This window comes from Hemitrygon akajei, chromosome 15 (genome assembly GCF_048418815.1).
Source record: "Hemitrygon akajei chromosome 15, sHemAka1.3, whole genome shotgun sequence".
Taxonomy (NCBI): domain Eukaryota; kingdom Metazoa; phylum Chordata; class Chondrichthyes; order Myliobatiformes; family Dasyatidae; genus Hemitrygon; species Hemitrygon akajei.
In genome coordinates, this window is record NC_133138.1 from 6,908,816 (window position 1) to 6,928,433 (window position 19,618).

Consider the following 19,618-nt stretch of genomic DNA (forward strand, 5'->3'; position numbering starts at 1 on the left):
CAGGTATCAGAGATGGCTGTCATAGGAAAGTCCTACCAAGTCCTGGAAATGGCAGGGCGGTGGGACAGCACAGAGGTGATGCTCCTGGCTGCAGAAGACCAGGTGCTGAGCACAAGGACAATAGAAGCAGGGGTCTATCACACCAGACAAGACCCACGATGCAGGCTGTACAGGGAATCCACTGAAACCATCCAGCACGTAGTAACAGGGTGTGAGATGCAGGCAGGGACAGCATGCACTGAACGGCATACACTGAAGTTGCAGGGATTGTGTACGGGAACATCTGTGCTGAGTGTGGATCGGACACTCCCAAGTCCAAATGGGAAACACCCAAGAAGGTAGTGGAGAATAACAGAGCTGAGATCCTGTGGGACTTCCCAATGCAGACTGATAAGCAGGTACTGGCCAACCACCCAGACACAGCAATACTGGACAAGGAACAGAAGAAAGCAATAGGAATTGATATGGCAATCCCGAATGACAGTTAACATCAGGAAGAAAGAATATGAGAAGCTGGAGAAATACCAGGGTTTGAAAGAGCAGATAGAAAGGATGTGGAAGGTTAAAGTGTAATCCCAGAGTAATCCCGGTGGTGACAGGAACACTTGGAACTGTGACACCTGGGAAAGTGGCTCCAGCAAATCCCGGGAATAACATCTGAGATCTCGGTCCAGAGAAGCACACTACTAGGAACAGCAAGGATACTGTGCAGAGCCCTCAAGCTCCCAGGCCTCTGGTAGAGGGCCTGAAATTGAGGGAGAAATACATATGTGCACCGCCCACAAAGGGTGAGAAAAAAATTGTGTGTGTGTCTCAAAGACAGTGTGTCTTTCCTCAGGCCAGGAGACCAGAGAGAGGTACAAGCAGTGACGAAGGGACTCACCCCAAACACCTACTGTCCATTCCTCTCCACAGATACTGCCTGACCTGCAGAGCTCCTCCAGCATTGTGTGTGGGCTGTTTCGTTTGCAATGATGGGATCTGTGTGTTGCATGAAAGACCGTAAGACGCTGGAGCAGAATTAGGCCATTTGGCCCATCGAGTCCGCTCCACCATTCCATCATGTCTGAATGATTATACCTCTCAACCCCATTCTCCTGCCTTCGCCCCACAACCGTTGACACCCTAATCTAATCTTTGACTGATCAAAAACCTGTCAGCCTCTGCTTTAAACGTAGCCAATGACTTGGACCCCACAGCTGTCTGTGGCAATCAGTTCTGCAGGTTCACCACCCTCTGGCCGAAGAGATTCCTGCTCACCTCTGGCCTAGATGGACGTCCCTCTATTCTGAGGCTGTACAAAGTACGTTTATTATCAAAGTATGTATGCAGTGTACAACCCTGAGATTCATCTTCCCCACAGACAGCCACGAAACAAAGAAACCCCATGGAACCCGTTCAAAGGAAACATCAGACACCCAACACGTTAAAAAAAAAGAACAAATTGTTCACAGTATAAAATGAGCAAAAATCACAAGATAAAACACCAAACCATAGAGTCATTGAAACAGTCTAGGGATGTTCAGCTCAGTTCAGTTGTTTGGTGTGTTTGTGCGTTCACACACACATCCTCCTTTTAGAACACTACTACTTCTTTGGGGTGTATGTATCCTGCGCCTTCCAAACTGCTCCCAGAAACTCCAGCTACTGCTGCTTCACTGTCATCCCTGCTAGTGTTCCCTTCCCATCAATATTGGCCAACTCCCCTCTCATGCCTCTGTAATTCCTTTACTGCACTGTAATAGTGACACCTCTGATTTTAGCTTCTCCTTCTCAAAGTGCATTCTAAAACTTCCCTCTCTTGGGATCCAGCACCAACCTGATTTTCCCAATCTACCTGTATATTGAAACCCCCATGACTATCATAGCCCTTTACCTTTTCCACCGATCTGGCTTCACCTATCACCTTCTAACTTTTCCATCTTCCCCTCCCCCCCACCTTTTCATTCCTGCATCTTCCCCCTTCCTTTTCAGTCCTGAAGAAGGGATTCGGCCCAAAACATCTACTGTTTATTCATTTTCACAGATGTTGCCTGACCTGCTAAGTTCCTCCAGAATTTTTCTGTATGTTGCAAGGATAATAATCAACCATGATTGAATGGTAGAACAGACTCAATGGGCCAAATGGCCTCATTCTGCTCCTGCATCTTGTGGTCTTCTGTACCTCTGCTCTGCTGTCTGCTTGGAGCAAGGCGGACAGGAGGAGGGATGTAGGAGCTTCGCGTCTCTGGTCACAAACCTGTGGCAAGTCGTTCTGCTGCATCAACAGCTCAGCAGAGCTCACCTTGGACGCCTCTGCTTGCTGTATCTTCTCTTTCTCCACCATCAACTCCTTCAGCTTCAAATGTTCACATCTTGAAAGAACAAAGAGAAGGACAACCTTATTGTGCCGCACATGCTCCCTATTTTATACACTTTATTCTGCATTGTTATAATTCTACGTCAATGCACTATGTAACAATCTGATCTGTATGAACAGTATGAAAGACCATCTTTTCACTGTATCTCAGTACATGTGACAATAATAACCCATTACAATTCCCTCCAATCCCTGCAAGGACAAAATACAGATGAATACAAAGTCACACACCATCCCAACATATCCATTTCTTCAAAAGAACATCCAAAACAGGTACAGGAGTTGGCCATCTGGCTTGTTGAGCTTACTTCCCCATTCAATAAGGATTAGGAACAGGAGTCGGCCATTCTGCCCATCGAGCTTGCTTCCCCATTCCTGCCTGTGGCCATCAAACTTTACAACTCCTCCCTCAGAGTGTCAGACACCCTGAGCCAATAGGCTGGTCCTGGACTAATTTCCACTTGGCATAATTTACTTATTATTATTTAATTATTTATGGTTTTATGTTGCTATATTTCTGCACTATTCTTGGTTGGTGCAACTGTAACGAAACCCAATTTCCCTCGGGATCAATAAAGTATGTCTGTCAGTCTGTCATTCAGTAAGAACATAAGGACTGGGAACAGGAGTCAGCCATCCAGTCTGTTGAGCCTGTTCCACCATTCAACATGAACCTAAGGACTAGGAACAACAGTCGGCCATTCAGCCCATCAAGCAATGACAAGGGGGCATGCATTCAAGTCCTGGGTGATAGGTGTCCTTAATGATGGATGCTGCCTCGCTAAGGCATCGCTTCTTGGAGATGCCTTGGATACTACGGGGGCTAGTACTCATGATGGAGTTGACTAATTTTACAATTCTCTGTAGCTTTCCATGATCCTGCGCAGTAGCCCCACCCCCCAAACCAGACGGTAATGCAAGCAGTTCGAATGCTCCCCACAGTATGTCAGTAGGTTTCAAGTGACAAAGCAAATCTCCTCAAACTCCTGATGAAATGTAGCCACCGTCTTGTCTTCTCCACAGCTACGTCAATATGCTGGGACCAGGTTAGATCCTCAGAGGTACTGACACCCACGAATTTGAAATCTTCCACATTCACACTCTTTCTCTCCCTCTCCCTCTGATACCTCTAAAAGGATTGGCTTGTGTTCCCTCATCTTACCCTTTCTGAATCTTTATGATCTTATTGAATGGTGGAGCATACTTGTTGGGCCGGATGGTGACTCCCGCTCCCAGTCCTATGTTTCTCAAAGACCACCCCCCCCATTCTACTGAATTCCAGCGAGTAGAGTCCCAGGCAACTCAATATCATAGGCTAACCCCTTCATCTCTGGAATCAACTTCATGAACCACCTCCACAACCAGAATATGTAAGGAGACCAGTGAATTCTTTATTCCTTAGAACGTGGAGAATGAGGGGAGATCTGATAGAGATACACAATATATTAAAATTATATAAGTTTCTTTATCTTTTTTCTTCTTTTCATGGAATGATAAGAGGAGAATCGATTATCTTATTCTTTATTACATACTATTAGATTAATACTATGTATGATCTTGATAATGTTTATTTTACCTTTTATATGAATTGTTATTGATATAGATATTTGAGATAATTCTCCTCGTTTATTTATATATATATATATATATACATACACACACACACACACACACACACACACTCTTCTTTAATTAATAAAAAGATTGATAAAGAAGAAAGAGATATACAAAATTATGAGGGATATAGATTGGGTAAATGCAAGCAGTCTTTTTCCACAGAAGTTGGATAAGACTAGAACTAGAGGTCATAGATTAAAAGTGAAATGTTTATGGGCAACCTGAGGGAGAACTTCTTCACTCAGAGGGTGGTGAGTGTGTGGAAGTGGTGGATGCAGGTTCGATTTCATCTTGGCATCGTTCAGATGAGATGAGATGTTAAACCATGGCTTCAGGTGGTGACACAAGCCAAGGAACGGGAAATGGGAATAAAACAAGGAGAAAATTCAAAAAATCAGAGGTATAAGGCAACTTGGGAGTCCTTGTGCAGGATTCCCTAAAGGTTAACTTGCAGGTTGTGTCGGTGGTGAGGAAGCCAAATGCAATGTTAGCATTCATTTCAAGAATACTAGAATGTAACTTTGGGCTCAGCAGTTTTAGACCCCGTATCTAAAAGATGTGCTGGCATTGGGGAGGGTCCGAGGATCTCATGAATAAAAGGATTAATATATAAGGAGCGTTTGATGACTCTGAGCCTGTACCCACTGGAGTTTAGAAGAATGAGAGAGGATCTCATTGAAACCTATTGAATATTGACAGGCCTTGACAGAATGAATTTGGAGAGGATGTTTCCTACAGTGGGGGAGTCTAGGACCAGAGGGCACAGCCTCAGAATAGAGGGATGTCCATTTAGTAATGAGGAGGAATTTCTTTAGCCAGAGAGTGGTGAATCTACAGAATTCATTGCCACACATGGTGGTGGAGTCTAGGTCATTGGGTTTATTTTAAATGGAGGTTGATAGGTTTTTGATTCGTCATGACGACAAAGGTTACAGGGAGAAGGCAGGAGAGTGGGGTTGAGAAGAAATAACATATCAGCCAAGATGGAATGGTGGAGCAGACTCGATGGGCTGAACGGCCTAATCCTGCTCCTACACCTCAGGGTTTTAAGTACATGGTTCTCTGCAAGTGGGCTCACAGGTAGACATGGTGGTGAAGGCAGCTCTTGGCACACTGGCCAAAGGTCAGGGCATCGTATCGAAGAAATAGTTCCAGATGTTTGTGAAGCTGCATATTGAGTATTGTGATCAGGTTTGGTCGCTCTGCTCTAAGAAAGATGCCATTATGCTGGAAAGAGTACAGAAAAGATTTGTAAAGAAATTGCCAGGACTTGAGGGACTGAGTTGTGGAGAGAGGATACCAGACTGGGACTTGTCTTGAGGGACTGAGTTGTGGAGAGAGGATACCAGACTGGGACTTGTCTTGAGGGACTGAGTTATGGAGAGAGGATACCAGACTGGGACTTGTCTTGAGGGACTGAGTTATGAAGAGAGGATAACCAGACTGGGATTTGTCTTGAGGGACTGAGTTGTGGAGAGAGGATAACCAGACTGGGATTTGTCTTGAGGGACTGAGTTATGGAGAGAGGATACCAGACTGGGACTTGTCTTGAGGGACTGAGTTATGAAGAGAGGATAACCAGACTGGGATTTGTCTTGAGGGACTGAGTTGTGGAGAGAGGATAACCAGACTGGGACTTGTCTTGAGGGACTGAGTTATGGAGAGAGGATAACCAGACTGGGACTTGTCTTGAAGGACTGAGTTATGGAGAGAGAATAACCAGACTGGGACTTGTCTTGAGGGACTGAGTTATGGAGAGAGGATAACCAGACTGGGACTTGTCTTGGGGGACTGAGTTATGGAGAGAGAATAACCAGACTGGGACTTGTTTTGAGGGACTGAGTTGTGGAGAGAGAATAACCAGACTGGGACTTGTCTTGAGGGACTGAGTTATGGAGAGAGGATAACCAGACTGGGACTTGTCTTGAGGGACTGAGTTATGGAGAGAGAATAACCAGACTGGGACTTGTCTTGAGGGACTGAGTTATGGAGAGAGGATAACCAGACTGGGACTTGTCTTGGGGGACTGAGTTATGGAGAGAGGATAACCAGACTGGGATTTGTCTTGGGGGACTGAGTTATGGAGAGAGGATAACCAGACTGGGACTTGTCTTGAGGGACTGAGTTATGGAGAGAGGATAACCAGACTGGGACTTGTCTTGAGGGACTGAGTTATGGAGAGAGGATAACCAGACTGGGACATGTCTTGAAGGACTGAGTTATGGAGAGAGGATAACCAGACTGGGACTTGTCTTGAGGGACTGAGTTATGGAGAGAGGATACCAGACTGGGACTTGTCTTGAGGGACTGAGTTATGGAGAGAGGATAACCAGACTGGGACTTGTCTTGAGGGACTGAGTTATGGAGAGAGGATAACCAGACTGGGACTTGTCTTGAGGGACTGAGTTATGGAGAGAGGATAACCAGACTGGGACATGTCTTGAAGGACTGAGTTATGGAGAGAGGATAACCAGACTGGGACTTGTCTTGAGGGACTGAGTTATGGAGAGAGGATACCAGACTGGGACTTGTCTTGAGGGACTGAGTTATGAAGAGAGGATAACCAGACTGGGATTTGTCTTGAGGGACTGAGTTGTGGAGAGAGGATAACCAGACTGGGACTTGTCTTGAGGGACTGAGTTATGGAGAGAGGATAACCAGACTGGGACTTGTCTTGAAGGACTGAGTTATGGAGAGAGAATAACCAGACTGGGACTTGTCTTGAGGGACTGAGTTATGGAGAGAGGATAACCAGACTGGGACTTGTCTTGGGGGACTGAGTTATGGAGAGAGAATAACCAGACTGGGACTTGTCTTGAGGGACTGAGTTGTGGAGAGAGAATAACCAGACTGGGACTTGTCTTGAGGGACTGAGTTATGGAGAGAGGATAACCAGACTGGGACTTGTCTTGAGGGACTGAGTTATGGAGAGAGAATAACCAGACTGGGACTTGTCTTGAGGGACTGAGTTATGGAGAGAGGATAACCAGACTGGGACTTGTCTTGGGGGACTGAGTTATGGAGAGAGGATAACCAGACTGGGATTTGTCTTGAGGGACTGAGTTATGGAGAGAGGATAACCAGACTGGGACATGTCTTGAAGGACTGAGTTATGGAGAGAGGATAACCAGACTGGGACTTGTCTTGAGGGACTGAGTTATGGAGAGAGGATAACCAGACTGGGACTTGTCTTGAGGGACTGAGTTATGGAGAGAGGATAACCAGACTGGGACATGTCTTGAAGGACTGAGTTATGGAGAGAGGATAACCAGACTGGGACTTGTCTTGAGGGACTGAGTTATGGAGAGAGGATAACCAGACTGGGACATGTCTTGAAGGACTGAGTTATGGAGAGAGGATAACCAGACTGGGACTTGTCTTGAGGGACTGAGTTATGGAGAGAGGATACCAGACTGGGACTTGTCTTGAGGGACTGAGTTATGGAGAGAGGATAACCAGACTGGGACTTGTCTTGAGGGACTGAGTTATGGAGAGAGGATAACCAGACTGGGACTTGTCTTGAGGGACTGAGTTATGGAGAGAGGATAACCAGACTGGGACATGTCTTGAGGGACTGAGTTATGGAGAGTGGATAACCAGACTGGGACTTGTCTTGAGGGACTGAGTTATGGAGAGAGGATAACCAGACTGGGACTTGTCTTGAGGGACTGAGTTATGGAGAGAGGATAACCAGACTGGGACTTGTCTTGAGGGACTGAGTTATGGAGAGAGGATAACCAGACTGGGACATGTCTTGAAGGACTGAGTTATGGAGAGAGGATAACCAGACTGGGACTTGTCTTGAGGGACTGAGTTATGGAGAGAGGATACCAGACTGGGACTTGTCTTGAGGGACTGAGTTATGAAGAGAGGATAACCAGACTGGGATTTGTCTTGAGGGACTGAGTTGTGGAGAGAGGATAACCAGACTGGGACTTGTCTTGAGGGACTGAGTTATGGAGAGAGGATAACCAGACTGGGACTTGTCTTGAGGGACTGAGTTATGGAGAGAGGATAACCAGACTGGGACATGTCTTGAGGGACTGAGTTATGGAGAGTGGATAACCAGACTGGGACTTGTCTTGAGGGACTGAGTTATGGAGAGAGGATAACCAGACTGGGACTTGTCTTGAGGGACTGAGTTATGGAGAGAGGTTGTCCAGGAAGGATTTTTTTCCTTTTGGAGTGTATGAGAACAAGGAGTGACATAACAGAGTTGTAAGACAGGGTGAATGCACATAGTCTTTCTCTCGGTGTTGAGATCTAGAGGGCACACACACAAAATGCTAGAGGAACTTAGTAGGTCAGGCAGCTTCTATAGAAAAGAATAAAGAGTAGGTTTGAGGTGAGAGATTTAATAGGGACGTGAGAGACAACTTTTTCACCCAGAGAGGGTTGTCAGTCTATGGAACGAGCTGCCGAAGAAGTGGTTCAGGTAGAGGAAATAGCATTCATAAAGACACTTGGACAGATGGGAAAGGTCTAGACCAGGGGGTGCCAACCTGGGTACACAGAACCTTTGTTAATGGTAGGGTCCCATGGCATAAAAAAGGATGAGAACTTTAGAGGAATATGGGCCAAATGCAAGCAAATGGGACTAGCTTAAATGGAGATCTTGGTTTGTATAGATTAGATGGGCCGAAAGGCCTGTTTTTGTACTGAAAAGTCACAGCCATTCAGTAGACATGGAAGACCTGCAGATGCAATTGTAATGAATTTCAGTGGTGCCATCTCAGCTAGCATCGATCCCAAATGATCTACAACAACCACAAGAAGTGGTCTTGTCACGGCCACCTGCCTCTCTGTGGAAGTCTCCAATGCTTTCCCTACATTATAGAAGTTGAGAAACGTCGGGAGGTCCCAGGGTGGGGAAGCAAGTGCAGACTCACTTCATCTTGGCCAACATCTGGTTCTTGCGCTCGAGGTCACTATCCAGTTTCCTTCGGAGGTCTTCATTTTCTGTCTGTAGCTGCCTACACAGAGTCTGGAACAGGCAGACAGACACAGGCACAGAGACAACACCCCCCCCCCCCCCCACAGATACACACACACAAACACAGACAGACACAGGCACAGACACACACACAACACAGAGGAACAGAGACACACACACATGGTTACCAAGGCATACATGGACACGGGGAGACACACATGGACACGGGGAGACAGACATGGACATGGGGAGACAGACATGGACACGGGGAGACACACACGGACACAGGGAGACAGACATGAACACAGGGAGACGGGAACACGAGGGAGAGAGAGAGAGAGAGAGAGAACACAGCATGTGAAGGAACTTCACCTTGATGGAAACAGCTATTGAGTTATACAGATTGGAAACAGGCCCTTCAGCCCAACTCGCCCATGCTGACCGAACCGTCTATCTACACATCCTACTTCCCCGTGTTTGGCCCACCATCCGGGACATGCTCTCTCCTCGTTACTACCGTCAGGGAAGAGGGACACGCACTCAAAGTTTTCGGGACAACTTCTTCCCTCCACCAGTAAACTTCTGAACAGTCCTCATTATGTCCTTTGCAATACTTATTTAATAAGTATTAACTTACAGCATGTTTTATGTATCGCACTGTTTTGCTGCAACATCAAATTTCATGACATACGTCAGTTATCAGTGATTTTGATTTCTGAACGTTCCATGAACCCTTGAACACTAATTTCAAAGGAGATGTGCGGGGCAAGTTTTTTTTTTAAACATTGAGTGGCGGGTTTCTGGAACGTGCTGCTTGGTTTAGTGGTAGAGGCAGATACATTTGGGACGTGTAACAGACCTCACATGCATGTGAGGAAAATGGTGGGATATGGACATTGTGTAGGGAGAAAGGATTAGTTTACTTATCCATTTGATTACTATTTTAATTGGTTTGGCACACCACTGTGGGCCGAGGGCCTGTTCCTGTACAGTACTGTCTTGTTTCCTCTGTTCTAACATTGGAACAGTGTGCCGGGATCTTTACTCTACACCTGACCTGTGCTGAAGAGGATTACTGCCCCCTACCTGCAGGATGGCCGTCTTACACTCATTCTTCTGCACTTTGGAAGAGAGTCGATTGAACTCGACGGCCATTCGGCCCAGGTGGGCTATCAGGTGCTTCTTGTTGGTCTCCTCGGCAAACACGCTGAGGGAGCTCTCCAGTCGCTGCAGATGAACCGACAGGTTTCCATCCTCGTTCGCCAGCTGCTGAAGAACGTCCTGGATGGAGAAGGAAAGACAGGCAGGTCAGTCCCGGTCCCTCAGGCAAACTGTTACGCATTGGGGTTCATGGTAGAATAGCAGTTAGTGCAATCACTTTACAGAGCCAGCGATCAGCGATCGGGGTTCGATTCCTGCCGCTGTCTGTCAGGAGTTTGCACGCTCGCGCCATGACCGCGTGGGTCTCCATCAGGTGATCTGGGTTTCCTCCCATATTCCAAAAGAGCGTATGGGGTAGGGCTGGCGAGCTGTGGGCATACTACATTAAGCAGACCATTTTTCATATCTGCAGATGCTACACCTCTCTTTCTGGTTGCATTTTAGCACCGCCATACTTACTTGGGGCAAAGTGGGGTGAGGATGTCTTACTAAACTCGGTGCTGGGGCTGGCAAAGATATCTATCCGTGGGACCTGGAAGCGGGCAGCAGAGGTTCTGCCTGGGCGGAGTGCCTGGCGATGCTCCTGGAGTACATCTGTGTCTGGGTTACCATGGATAGGGAACGCGCGGCGACCACGGATGCATTGTGGGAATTCTGGGCACCACAGGGGATAAACGTCATCATTGACAGAGACGGGAACATTTTAATTTAATTTAGTGCATGTTAGCCAGAATAAGAGAGCTGATATCATCAATCAGGCAGTGGTAGTTGGAATTTCTGGGACACGTTCTGAGGAAAGAGAAGCACAAACATCTTGCAACAACTGGAAAAACTGATGGAAGAACATGTCACTGTTGACAGCATAGGACAGTCATGAGTTACACAAGGGATGGGCAGGTAAAAGTTCCAAAGAGCTTATAGGAACTTAATTAAAAGCAGATGGAAGACCACGATCGCCCACATCATTACACACGGCACATAATGATGATGATGATGTATGTTAGTGATTGTGTTAGTCTTTATTACTGTTGTGGTATTGTAGAATATAATTTGTAATAAAGGTATTTCTGTCAAAAATAAAACCGTGTGGTCATCCAAAGGCCCCAGGAGCTCATTGCTGGACCCTCATGGCACAGGCCCAGGGAGACACCCACAGGACTCTTGACAGCAGCTATGGAGACACAGGTTCCAACGCCAACCACTCGGCCAAAATCAGCCCTGTTGGCAACTCCCAGCCCAGAGGTGGACAGTGAACCATGGTCAGATGGTAGAGTAGCGTTAGGGTAACGCTTTACAGCAACAGCGATAGGAGTTCGATTCCCACCGCAGTCTGTAAGGAGGGCGTACGCTCTCCCTGTGAACGTGTGGATTTTCTGCGGGAGCTCGGGCTCCCCCCACTCTCCGAAGCTCTGCAGCACAGGTCAGTGTTGGTGAGTTGTGGACGTGCTGTGTTGGTGCCTGAAACTTAGTGACTCTTGCGGGCTTCCCCTAGCACATCCTCGGACTGTGTAGGTAGTCGATGCAAGCAATGTATTTCACTGTGTGGGCCAATGCGAGAAATAAGGCTAACCTTATTAACAGTGTCCCACTCAACGTCAGTAAAACCACCTGATCACAGACCTCAGGAAGGGGGAGGAGGAAGAACATACCGAACAATCCGAGACATGCAAGTCATCCCCAGGGTTACGATCACCCGTACGCTCAAGACAGTGCTTGGGAGATCATAAGATATAGGAGCAGAATTAGGCCAATCAGCCCATCGAGTCTGCTTCGGCATTCGATCATGGCTAATTTATTATCCCTCTCAACCCCATTCTCCTGCCTTCCACCATAACCTGTGATGCCCTAATATCGCTTTAATATACCCAATGACTTGGCCTCCACAACTGTCTGTGGTAATTAATTCCAGATTCACCGTCCTCTGGCTAAAGAAATTCCTCCTCATCTCTGTTCTAAAGAGATGTTCCTCTATTCTGAGACAGTGCCCTCTGGTCCTAGACTCCCCCAGTATCGGAAACATCCTCTCCTCATCCACTCTATCTAGTACTTCCAATATTCATTAGGTTTCAGTAACATAACCCCCCCTCATTTTTTTAAATTCCAGTGAGTACAGGCCCAGATCAGGTAGATAGAGCTCGTCAGCCTGGGAAGGCGGTCCATCTAAGAGAGGGAAAACTCTGATTTCAAACCTCCGCTCATGAGAAAGGCTTTGGGAGTAAATCCTGAGGACAAATCCGGAGCTGGAATCCCTGAGGCAGTCCGATGTTGTCTTCAACCTCGTTCTGGCAACTCCCGAGACGACACTGGTGCCAAGCTGTATCGGCTCTTGTCCTTCCCTTGGACAACATCGGTGGTGTGGAGAGGGGAGACTCGCTGCATGGATAACTGCCGGTCTTCCGTAAAACCTTGCCCAGGCCTGCGCCTTGGAAAGGACACTCGAGTAAACTTTCCAGGCACAGATCCATGGTCTCGCGAGACTAACGGATGCCACCACAGGCCCAGAGCAATCAAATACTCCTCATACATTTCATTCTCAGAATCATTCTCGTGAGCCTCCTCTGGACCCAGGGGATGGATTTGCTGACCATTGTAGGTACTTTATGCCAGTGCAAACTCTATATGAAGCTATGTTTTCTGAATTGTCACTAACAATCCTCAGGAAGGGAACCCAGCTGTAACCTGGGACAACGGGTACCAACCTTCCCCACCCCCCAAAACTTCCACCAAATCAGTTCCTTCTTTGGCAGCTTTCAATGCTTAGTTCCTCTCTTCAAGCCCTGTTTGTTGCTGTTCCTCAAACCGACTCTGACCAAACTTCCCAATCTGGCATCCGCATTACCAACTGACGCAAAACAGCTGTTCCTGCCTACTGTTTGTGCTCGTGGCAACTGTTTAATTCGTAGATTCGACTGTTAACTGATATTTGCTTTGCATTTTAACAACTAATTTCCTGCTGGTATCTTGTACATATTTATTTAGAAAACAGACCCTTCTAGTCCTGAGAGCTGTGCCACCCCAGCAAACCCTGACCAACCCTGTGAATACATGGCTCCTCAGCAGAGAGAGGTCTGTGCACCAAGTTCCTGGGCATCCAGATCAGAGATAACTTCAGCTGGTTCCTGAGCAGCACCTCCACTTCCTGAAGAGATTGAGGTAAGTGAGGCCGCTCCCCACCATCTGAACTGCGTTTTACAGGAGTACCACCGAGAGCGTCCTGACAAGTTGCACCTCTGTCTGAGAATGGCTCAGAGGATCATAAGACCGTAAGGTTTAGGAGCCAAATTAGGCCATTCGGCCCATCGGGTCTGCTCCACCATTTTATCATGCCTTTTCCTCTCAGCCCCACATCTCCTGCTTTCTCCCCGTATCCCTTCATGCTCCGACCAATCAAGAATCTATCAACCTCTGCCTTAAATATACATACAGACTTGGTCTCCACAGCCTCCTGTGGCAATGAATTCCACAAATTCACCACTCTCTGGCTAAAGAAATCCCTCATCTCCATTCTAAAAGACTGCCCCTCTATTCTGAGGTTGTATCCTCTGGTCTTAAGAGTCTGTCACCACAGGAAACCTCCTCTCCACCTCCACTCTATCAAGGCCTTTCACTATTCGATAGGTTTCAGTGAGGTCACCCCTCATTCTTCTGAATTCCAGTGAATACTGGCCCAGAGCCATCAAACCCTCTTCATATGACAACCCATTCAATCCTGGAATCATTTTTGTGAACCTCCTTTGAACCCTCTCCAGTTTCAGCACATCTTTCCTAAGATAAGAGGCCCAAAACGCCTCTCAATAATCCAAGTGAGGCCTCACCAGTGCTTTATAAAGTCTCAAAATTACATTCTTGCTTTTATATTCTAGTCCTCTTGAAATAAGTGCTAACCTTGCCTTCTACATCACAGACTCAACCTGTAAATTAACCTTCAGCAAATCCTGTACAAGGTCTCCCAAATCCTCATTTTTTTGTGTTTTCTCTCCATTTAGATACAACATATGCGTCTCCCTAACTACCATCCATCAGGAACGTTTATCAGGGGCGCTGAACACGCAGGGCCCTTAGTATTATTAAGGATCTCACCTATCCATCCAGCATCCTCTTTGACTTTCTACCATCAGGCAGGAGACCACAATCCGTAAGAAACAAGAATGGTCGGGATAAGAAATAGTTTCTTCCCTCAGGCCATGAGGCTTCTGAACTCCCTGCCACATTGTATTCAAAGTGTTCACTGCTTAATCTGCCAGAAGCGATTGGTTTTAAGGCATCACCTTCTCCTGTCAGCAGAAATGGTTCCATCGGGCTTACAGATCAGATCATTATACAATGCATGGCTATATAACAAAGTAAAACAATAGCAGAACGCAGAATAACGTGTAAAAAGTCTGAGATATGCACGTGGTTGAAATAAAGATGAAGGGCTATGTGGAAGGGTTAGATTAACCTTAGAGCAGATTAAAAGTTTGGTACAACATTGTGGGCTGAAGGACCTATAGAGTACTGTATTGTTCCACATTCTCTGTTGCACAGAGGAATTGCAGTGCAGGTAAATGGTAAGTGCAAGATCATAACGAGGTAGATTGTGAGGTCAAGAGTCCATCTTATCGCACTAGGGAACCATTCAATGGTCTGATAACAATGGGGGTAGAAGCTGTCCTTGGGCCTGGTGGAACGTGCTTTCACTGATAACAGTGGGGTAGAAGCTGTCCTTGAGCCTGGTGGGACGTGCTTTCACTGATAACAGTGGGGTAGAAGCTGTCCTTGGGCCTGGTGGGACGTGCTCTCACTGATAACAGTGGAGTAGCAGCTGTCCTTGGGCCTGGTGGGACGTGCTTTCACAGATAACAGTGGGGTAGAAGCTGTCCTTGGGCCTGGTGGGACGTGCTTTCACTGATAACAGTGGGGTAGAAGCTGTCCTTGGGCCTGGTGGGACGTGCTTTCACTGATAACAGTGGGGGTAGAAGCTGTCCTTGGGCCTGGTGGGACGTGCTTTCACTGATAACAGTGGGGTAGAAGCTGTCCTTGGGCCTGGTGGGACGTGCTTTCACTGATAACAGTGGGGTAGAAGCTGTCCTTGGGCTTGGTGGGACGTGCTTTCAGGCTTTTGTATCTTCTGCCCGATGGGAGAGGGGAGACCTGCCCTACAACACTCTAAAACTGCAACTAGCACTATAATTACCAATCTCTTTTCGTTTTGTACTACCTCAATGTACCAATAGAGTCACCGAAGCAATACAGTGTGGATGTAGGCCCTTTGGCCTAAGCAGGCCATGTTGACCAGGGTGCCCACCCAGACATGGCAGTTTCCTGTCTTCAGCCAGATCCCTCCAAGCCCCATGTATCTACCAAAGTGATTCTTAAGCAATACTGTTGCGCTGTTCTCAACCACTCCCTCTGCCAGCTTGTTCCATAGACTCACCACCCTTTGTGTGAGAAAGCTGCCCCGCGGGTCTCTTTTAAATCTTCACCCTCTCACCCTAAACCTATGTCCCTGATTCTGGACTTGCATATAGAACAATCTGTCTGGATGGCATCCAAACAGAACTTTTCACTCTATCTTGGAGCACGTGACAATCAAGGTTTAAAGGTTAGCTTTACATGCCACACATGCATCAAAACATACAGTGAAATGTGGTGGCTCGCATCAAATCAACTTGGCGAGGATTGTGCTTTGGCAGCCCGCGAGTGTCGCCACATTTCCGGCACCAACGCTCACTCTCACTGCCCGTCTTTGGAACGTGGGAGGAAACTGGAGCACTCGGAGGAAAGCCATGCAATTAAGGGAAGAACGTATTACCTCCTTACAGGTAGCAGCAGGAATTGAACCCCAATTGTTGGCACTGTAAGGTGTTACACTAACCACTATGCCAACGTACTGTCCTTCACACATGCATCTGTGTCCACTTCAGGATTGGCCACTGCCACGTAGGCCTGGTTTTGGCCAAACTTCCCCCAGGCTGCGATGGGAATTGAACCCTGATTGCTGGCACCATAAAGCGTTATACTAACATGTGCTAACCATTGCTCACATTAACGTCACAGCCGAGAGAGCTCACCAACACTTCTATTTCCTCAGGAGGCTAGGAAAAGCTGACGTGACCTCTTGACCCTTGATGCACCATAGAAAGCATCCTGTCTGGATACAACACACACAAAATGCTGGAGGAACTTAACAGGTCAGGAGACTACAATGCATGGCTATGCCACCCTCGAAATCAAATACAAATTAATCCAAAATATTAACTCTCATTTCACAATGCCTGACTGGTTAAGTATTTGATACTTTGCTCGAGGTCCCTTTAAAGAGTTTGGCCAACTCCATCTGTGCAGTTGCTTCATCTTGGGATTTCTGTTCTGTTTTAAGTGGAACATACTTGCACACAGCCAGCGAGTCCTATGACTCACACATTACGTAAAATACTAACTAACGGGATTGCACTACGCACATCCAGACACCAACCAACATCCCCAAGACTAATAAAATTCAACTTTAATTATCACTCAAATGTACATAAATACACATGAAACAAAACAACAGACTTCCTCTGGGACCAAGGTGTAAAACCCCACCCACCCTGAACACTCTCTTCCCCCCTCTCCCATCGGGCAGAAGATACAAAAGCCTGAAAACACGTCCCACCAGGCTCAAGGACAGCTTCTACCCCACTGTTATCAGTGAAAGCACGTCCCACCAGGCCCAAGGACAGCTTCTACCCCACTGATATCAGTGAAAGCACGTCCCACCAGACCCAAGGACAGCTTCTACCCCACTGTTATCAGTGAAAGCACGTCCCACCAGGCCCAAGGACAGCTTCTACCCCACTGTTATCAGTGAAACCACGTCCCACCAGGCCCAAGGACAGCTTCTACCCCACTGTTATCAGTGAAAGCACGTCCCACCAGGCCCAAGGACGGCTCCTACCCCACTGTTATCAGTGAAAGCACGTCCCACCAGGCCCAAGGACAGCTTCTACCCCACTGTTATCAGTGAAAGCACGTCCCACCAGGCCCAAGGACAGCTTCTACCCCACTGTTATCAGTGAAAGCACGTCCCACCAGGCCCAAGGACAGCTTCTACCCCACTGTTATCAGTGAAAGCACGTCCCACCAGGCCCAAGGACAGCTTCTACCCCACTGTTATCAGTGAAAGCACGTCCCACCAGGCCCAAGGACAGCTTCTACCCCGCAGTGTCAATACTCAAGCAAGGACAGTATGGTATGAAGAGCGAGTCATTTGGCCCATCAAATCTGTTCTATATCACCATGGCTGATCAATTTTTCCTCTCAGCTCCAAGCTCGTCTTCCCCCATATTCCTTCATGCCTTGGCCAAACAAGAAACCTATCAACCTCTGCCTTCAATTCTGGAATCATTTTCGTGAACCTCCGCTAAACTCTCTCCAGTTTCAGCACATTCTTTCTAAGATAAGAGGCCCAAAACTGCTCACAATATTCCAAGTGAGGCCTCATTAGTGCTTAATAAAGTTTCAACATTATATAAAAACACAAAATACTGGCAGAACTCAGCAGGCCAGACAGCATCTATTGGAGGAGGCAGTGACGACGTTTCCGGCCGAAACTCTTCATCAGGAGTGAAGTAACATGGGATGGTCGCGGGGGGATAAGAAGTGGGGGGAAGGATGAAGTAGAGAGCTGGGAAGTGATAGGCTGGAGGGAAATGGGCTGGGGGAAGGTGGAGAATTATGGGAAATTAAAAAAAGGTAGGGCTGGGGGGAGATTATAGTGAGGGGGCAAAAAGAGAGAGAAAGAGAACCAAACTAAAATAATAGATAGGGTAAGGGGGGGGCAGGGGTATCAACGGAGGTCTGTGAGTTGGATGTTCATGCCGGCAGGTGGGAGGCTACCCAGGCGGGAGATAAGGTATTGCTCCATCGACATGCGTGTGACCTCATCTTGACGGTAGAGGAGGCCATGGGCAGACATATCGGAGTGGGAGTGGTCTGTGGAATTGAAGTGTGTGGCCACAGGGAGATCCCGCCACTGCTGGAGGACTGAGCGCCGATGTTCGGCGAAACAGTCTCCCTGTCTGCGGCGGGTCTCCCCAATGTATAAATGGCCACATCGGGAGCACCGGATACAGTATATCACCCCAGTTGACTCACAGGTGAAGTGGTGCCTCACCTGAAAGGACTGTCGGGGGCCTGGGATGGTGGTGAGGGAAGAAGTGTGGGGGCAGGTGTAGCACTTCTTCCGTTTGCAGGGATGAGTGCCCGGAGGGAAGTCCGTGGGGAGGGATGGGGGGATGAATGGACAAGGGAGTCGCGTAGGGAGCATTCCCTGCGGAAAGCCGAGAGTGAGGGGGGGAGGGGAAGATGTGGCTGGTGGTGGGATCACGTAGGAGGTGGCGGAAGTTACGGAGGATTATATGTTGGATCTGTAGGCTGGTAGGGTGATAGGTGAGGACCAGGGGGACTCTATCCCTGGTGGGCTGGCGGGGGGGTGGGGTGAAGGCAGAGGTGCATGAAATACGGGAGATGCGATGGAGGGCAGAGTTGATAGTGGACGAAGGGAAACCCCTTTCTTTAAAAAAGGAAGACATCTACTTTGTCCTAGAATGAAAGGCCTCATCCTGAGGGCAGATGCGGCAGAGGTGAAGGAATTGAGAGAAAGGGATAGCATTTTTGCAGGAGACAGGGTGGGAGGAGGAATAGTCTAGGTAGCTGTGGGAGTCTGTAGGTTTGTAGTAGACATCGGTGGATAGGCTGTCTCCAGAGATAGAAACAGAAAGATCTAGAAAGGGGAGGGAGGTGTCGGAAATAGACCAGGTGAATTTGAGGGCGGGGTGAAAGTTGGAGGCGAAGTTAATGAAGTCGATGAGCTCAGCACGTGTGTAGGAAGCAGCGCCGATGCAGTTGTCGATATAACCTAAGAAAAGAGGAGGACAGATACCGGTGTAGGCTTGGAACATAGATTGCTCCACATGGCCGACAAAAAGGCAGGCATAGCTAGGACCCATGCGGGTGCCCATGGCTACACCTTTAGTTTGGAGGAAGTGGGAGGAGCCAAAGGAGAAATTGTTAAGGGTGAGGACTAATTCCGCAAGGCAGAGAAGAGTGGTGGTAGAGGGTGGTAAATTCTCCATTTTCCCCCAGCCCATTTCCCTTCAGCCTATCACTTCCCAGCTCTCTACTTCATCACTCCCCCCACTTCTTATCCCCCCTCGACCATCCCATGTTACTTCACTCCTGATGAAGGGTTTCGGCCCGAAACATCGTCACTACCTCCTCCAATAGATGCTGTCTGGCCTGCTGAGTTCTGCCAGCATTTTGTGTTTTTATTTATTTCCAGCATCTGCAGATTCACTCGTGTTGCCTTTCAACATTATATGTTCTTTTATATTCTTGTCCTCTTGAAATGAATGCTAACATTGCATTTGCCTTCCTCACCACAGACTCAACCTGCAAATTAATTCCTTTGCACCTCAGACTTTTGAATTTTCTCTCCATTTAGAAAACAGAAAATACCCTTTTATTTCTTCCACCAAAGCGCATGACCGTACACTTCCTGACTCTGTATTCCATCTGCTATTTCT

The 19,618-nt window shown here is 47.6% G+C and overlaps 1 protein-coding gene across 4 annotated transcripts in view; it reads right to left on the reverse strand.

Annotated features, from left to right (window-relative positions):
- The window catches only part of tnip1 (TNFAIP3 interacting protein 1), a 108,188-nt gene that overhangs the window by 36,132 nt on the left and 52,438 nt on the right, over window positions 1-19,618 (reverse strand). For 3 of the 4 annotated variants that reach the window (XM_073067111.1, XM_073067114.1, XM_073067110.1), the window contains exons 6-8: window positions 9,996-10,190; window positions 8,866-8,960; window positions 2,240-2,354 (exon numbers count right to left, since the gene is read on the reverse strand). In XM_073067111.1, the coding sequence (XP_072923212.1) occupies window positions 2,240-2,354; window positions 8,866-8,960; window positions 9,996-10,190 (405 nt within the window). The remainder of the gene's footprint in view (window positions 1-2,239; window positions 2,355-8,865; window positions 8,961-9,995; window positions 10,191-19,618) is intronic. The other variant, XM_073067113.1, reaches the window with a different exon arrangement.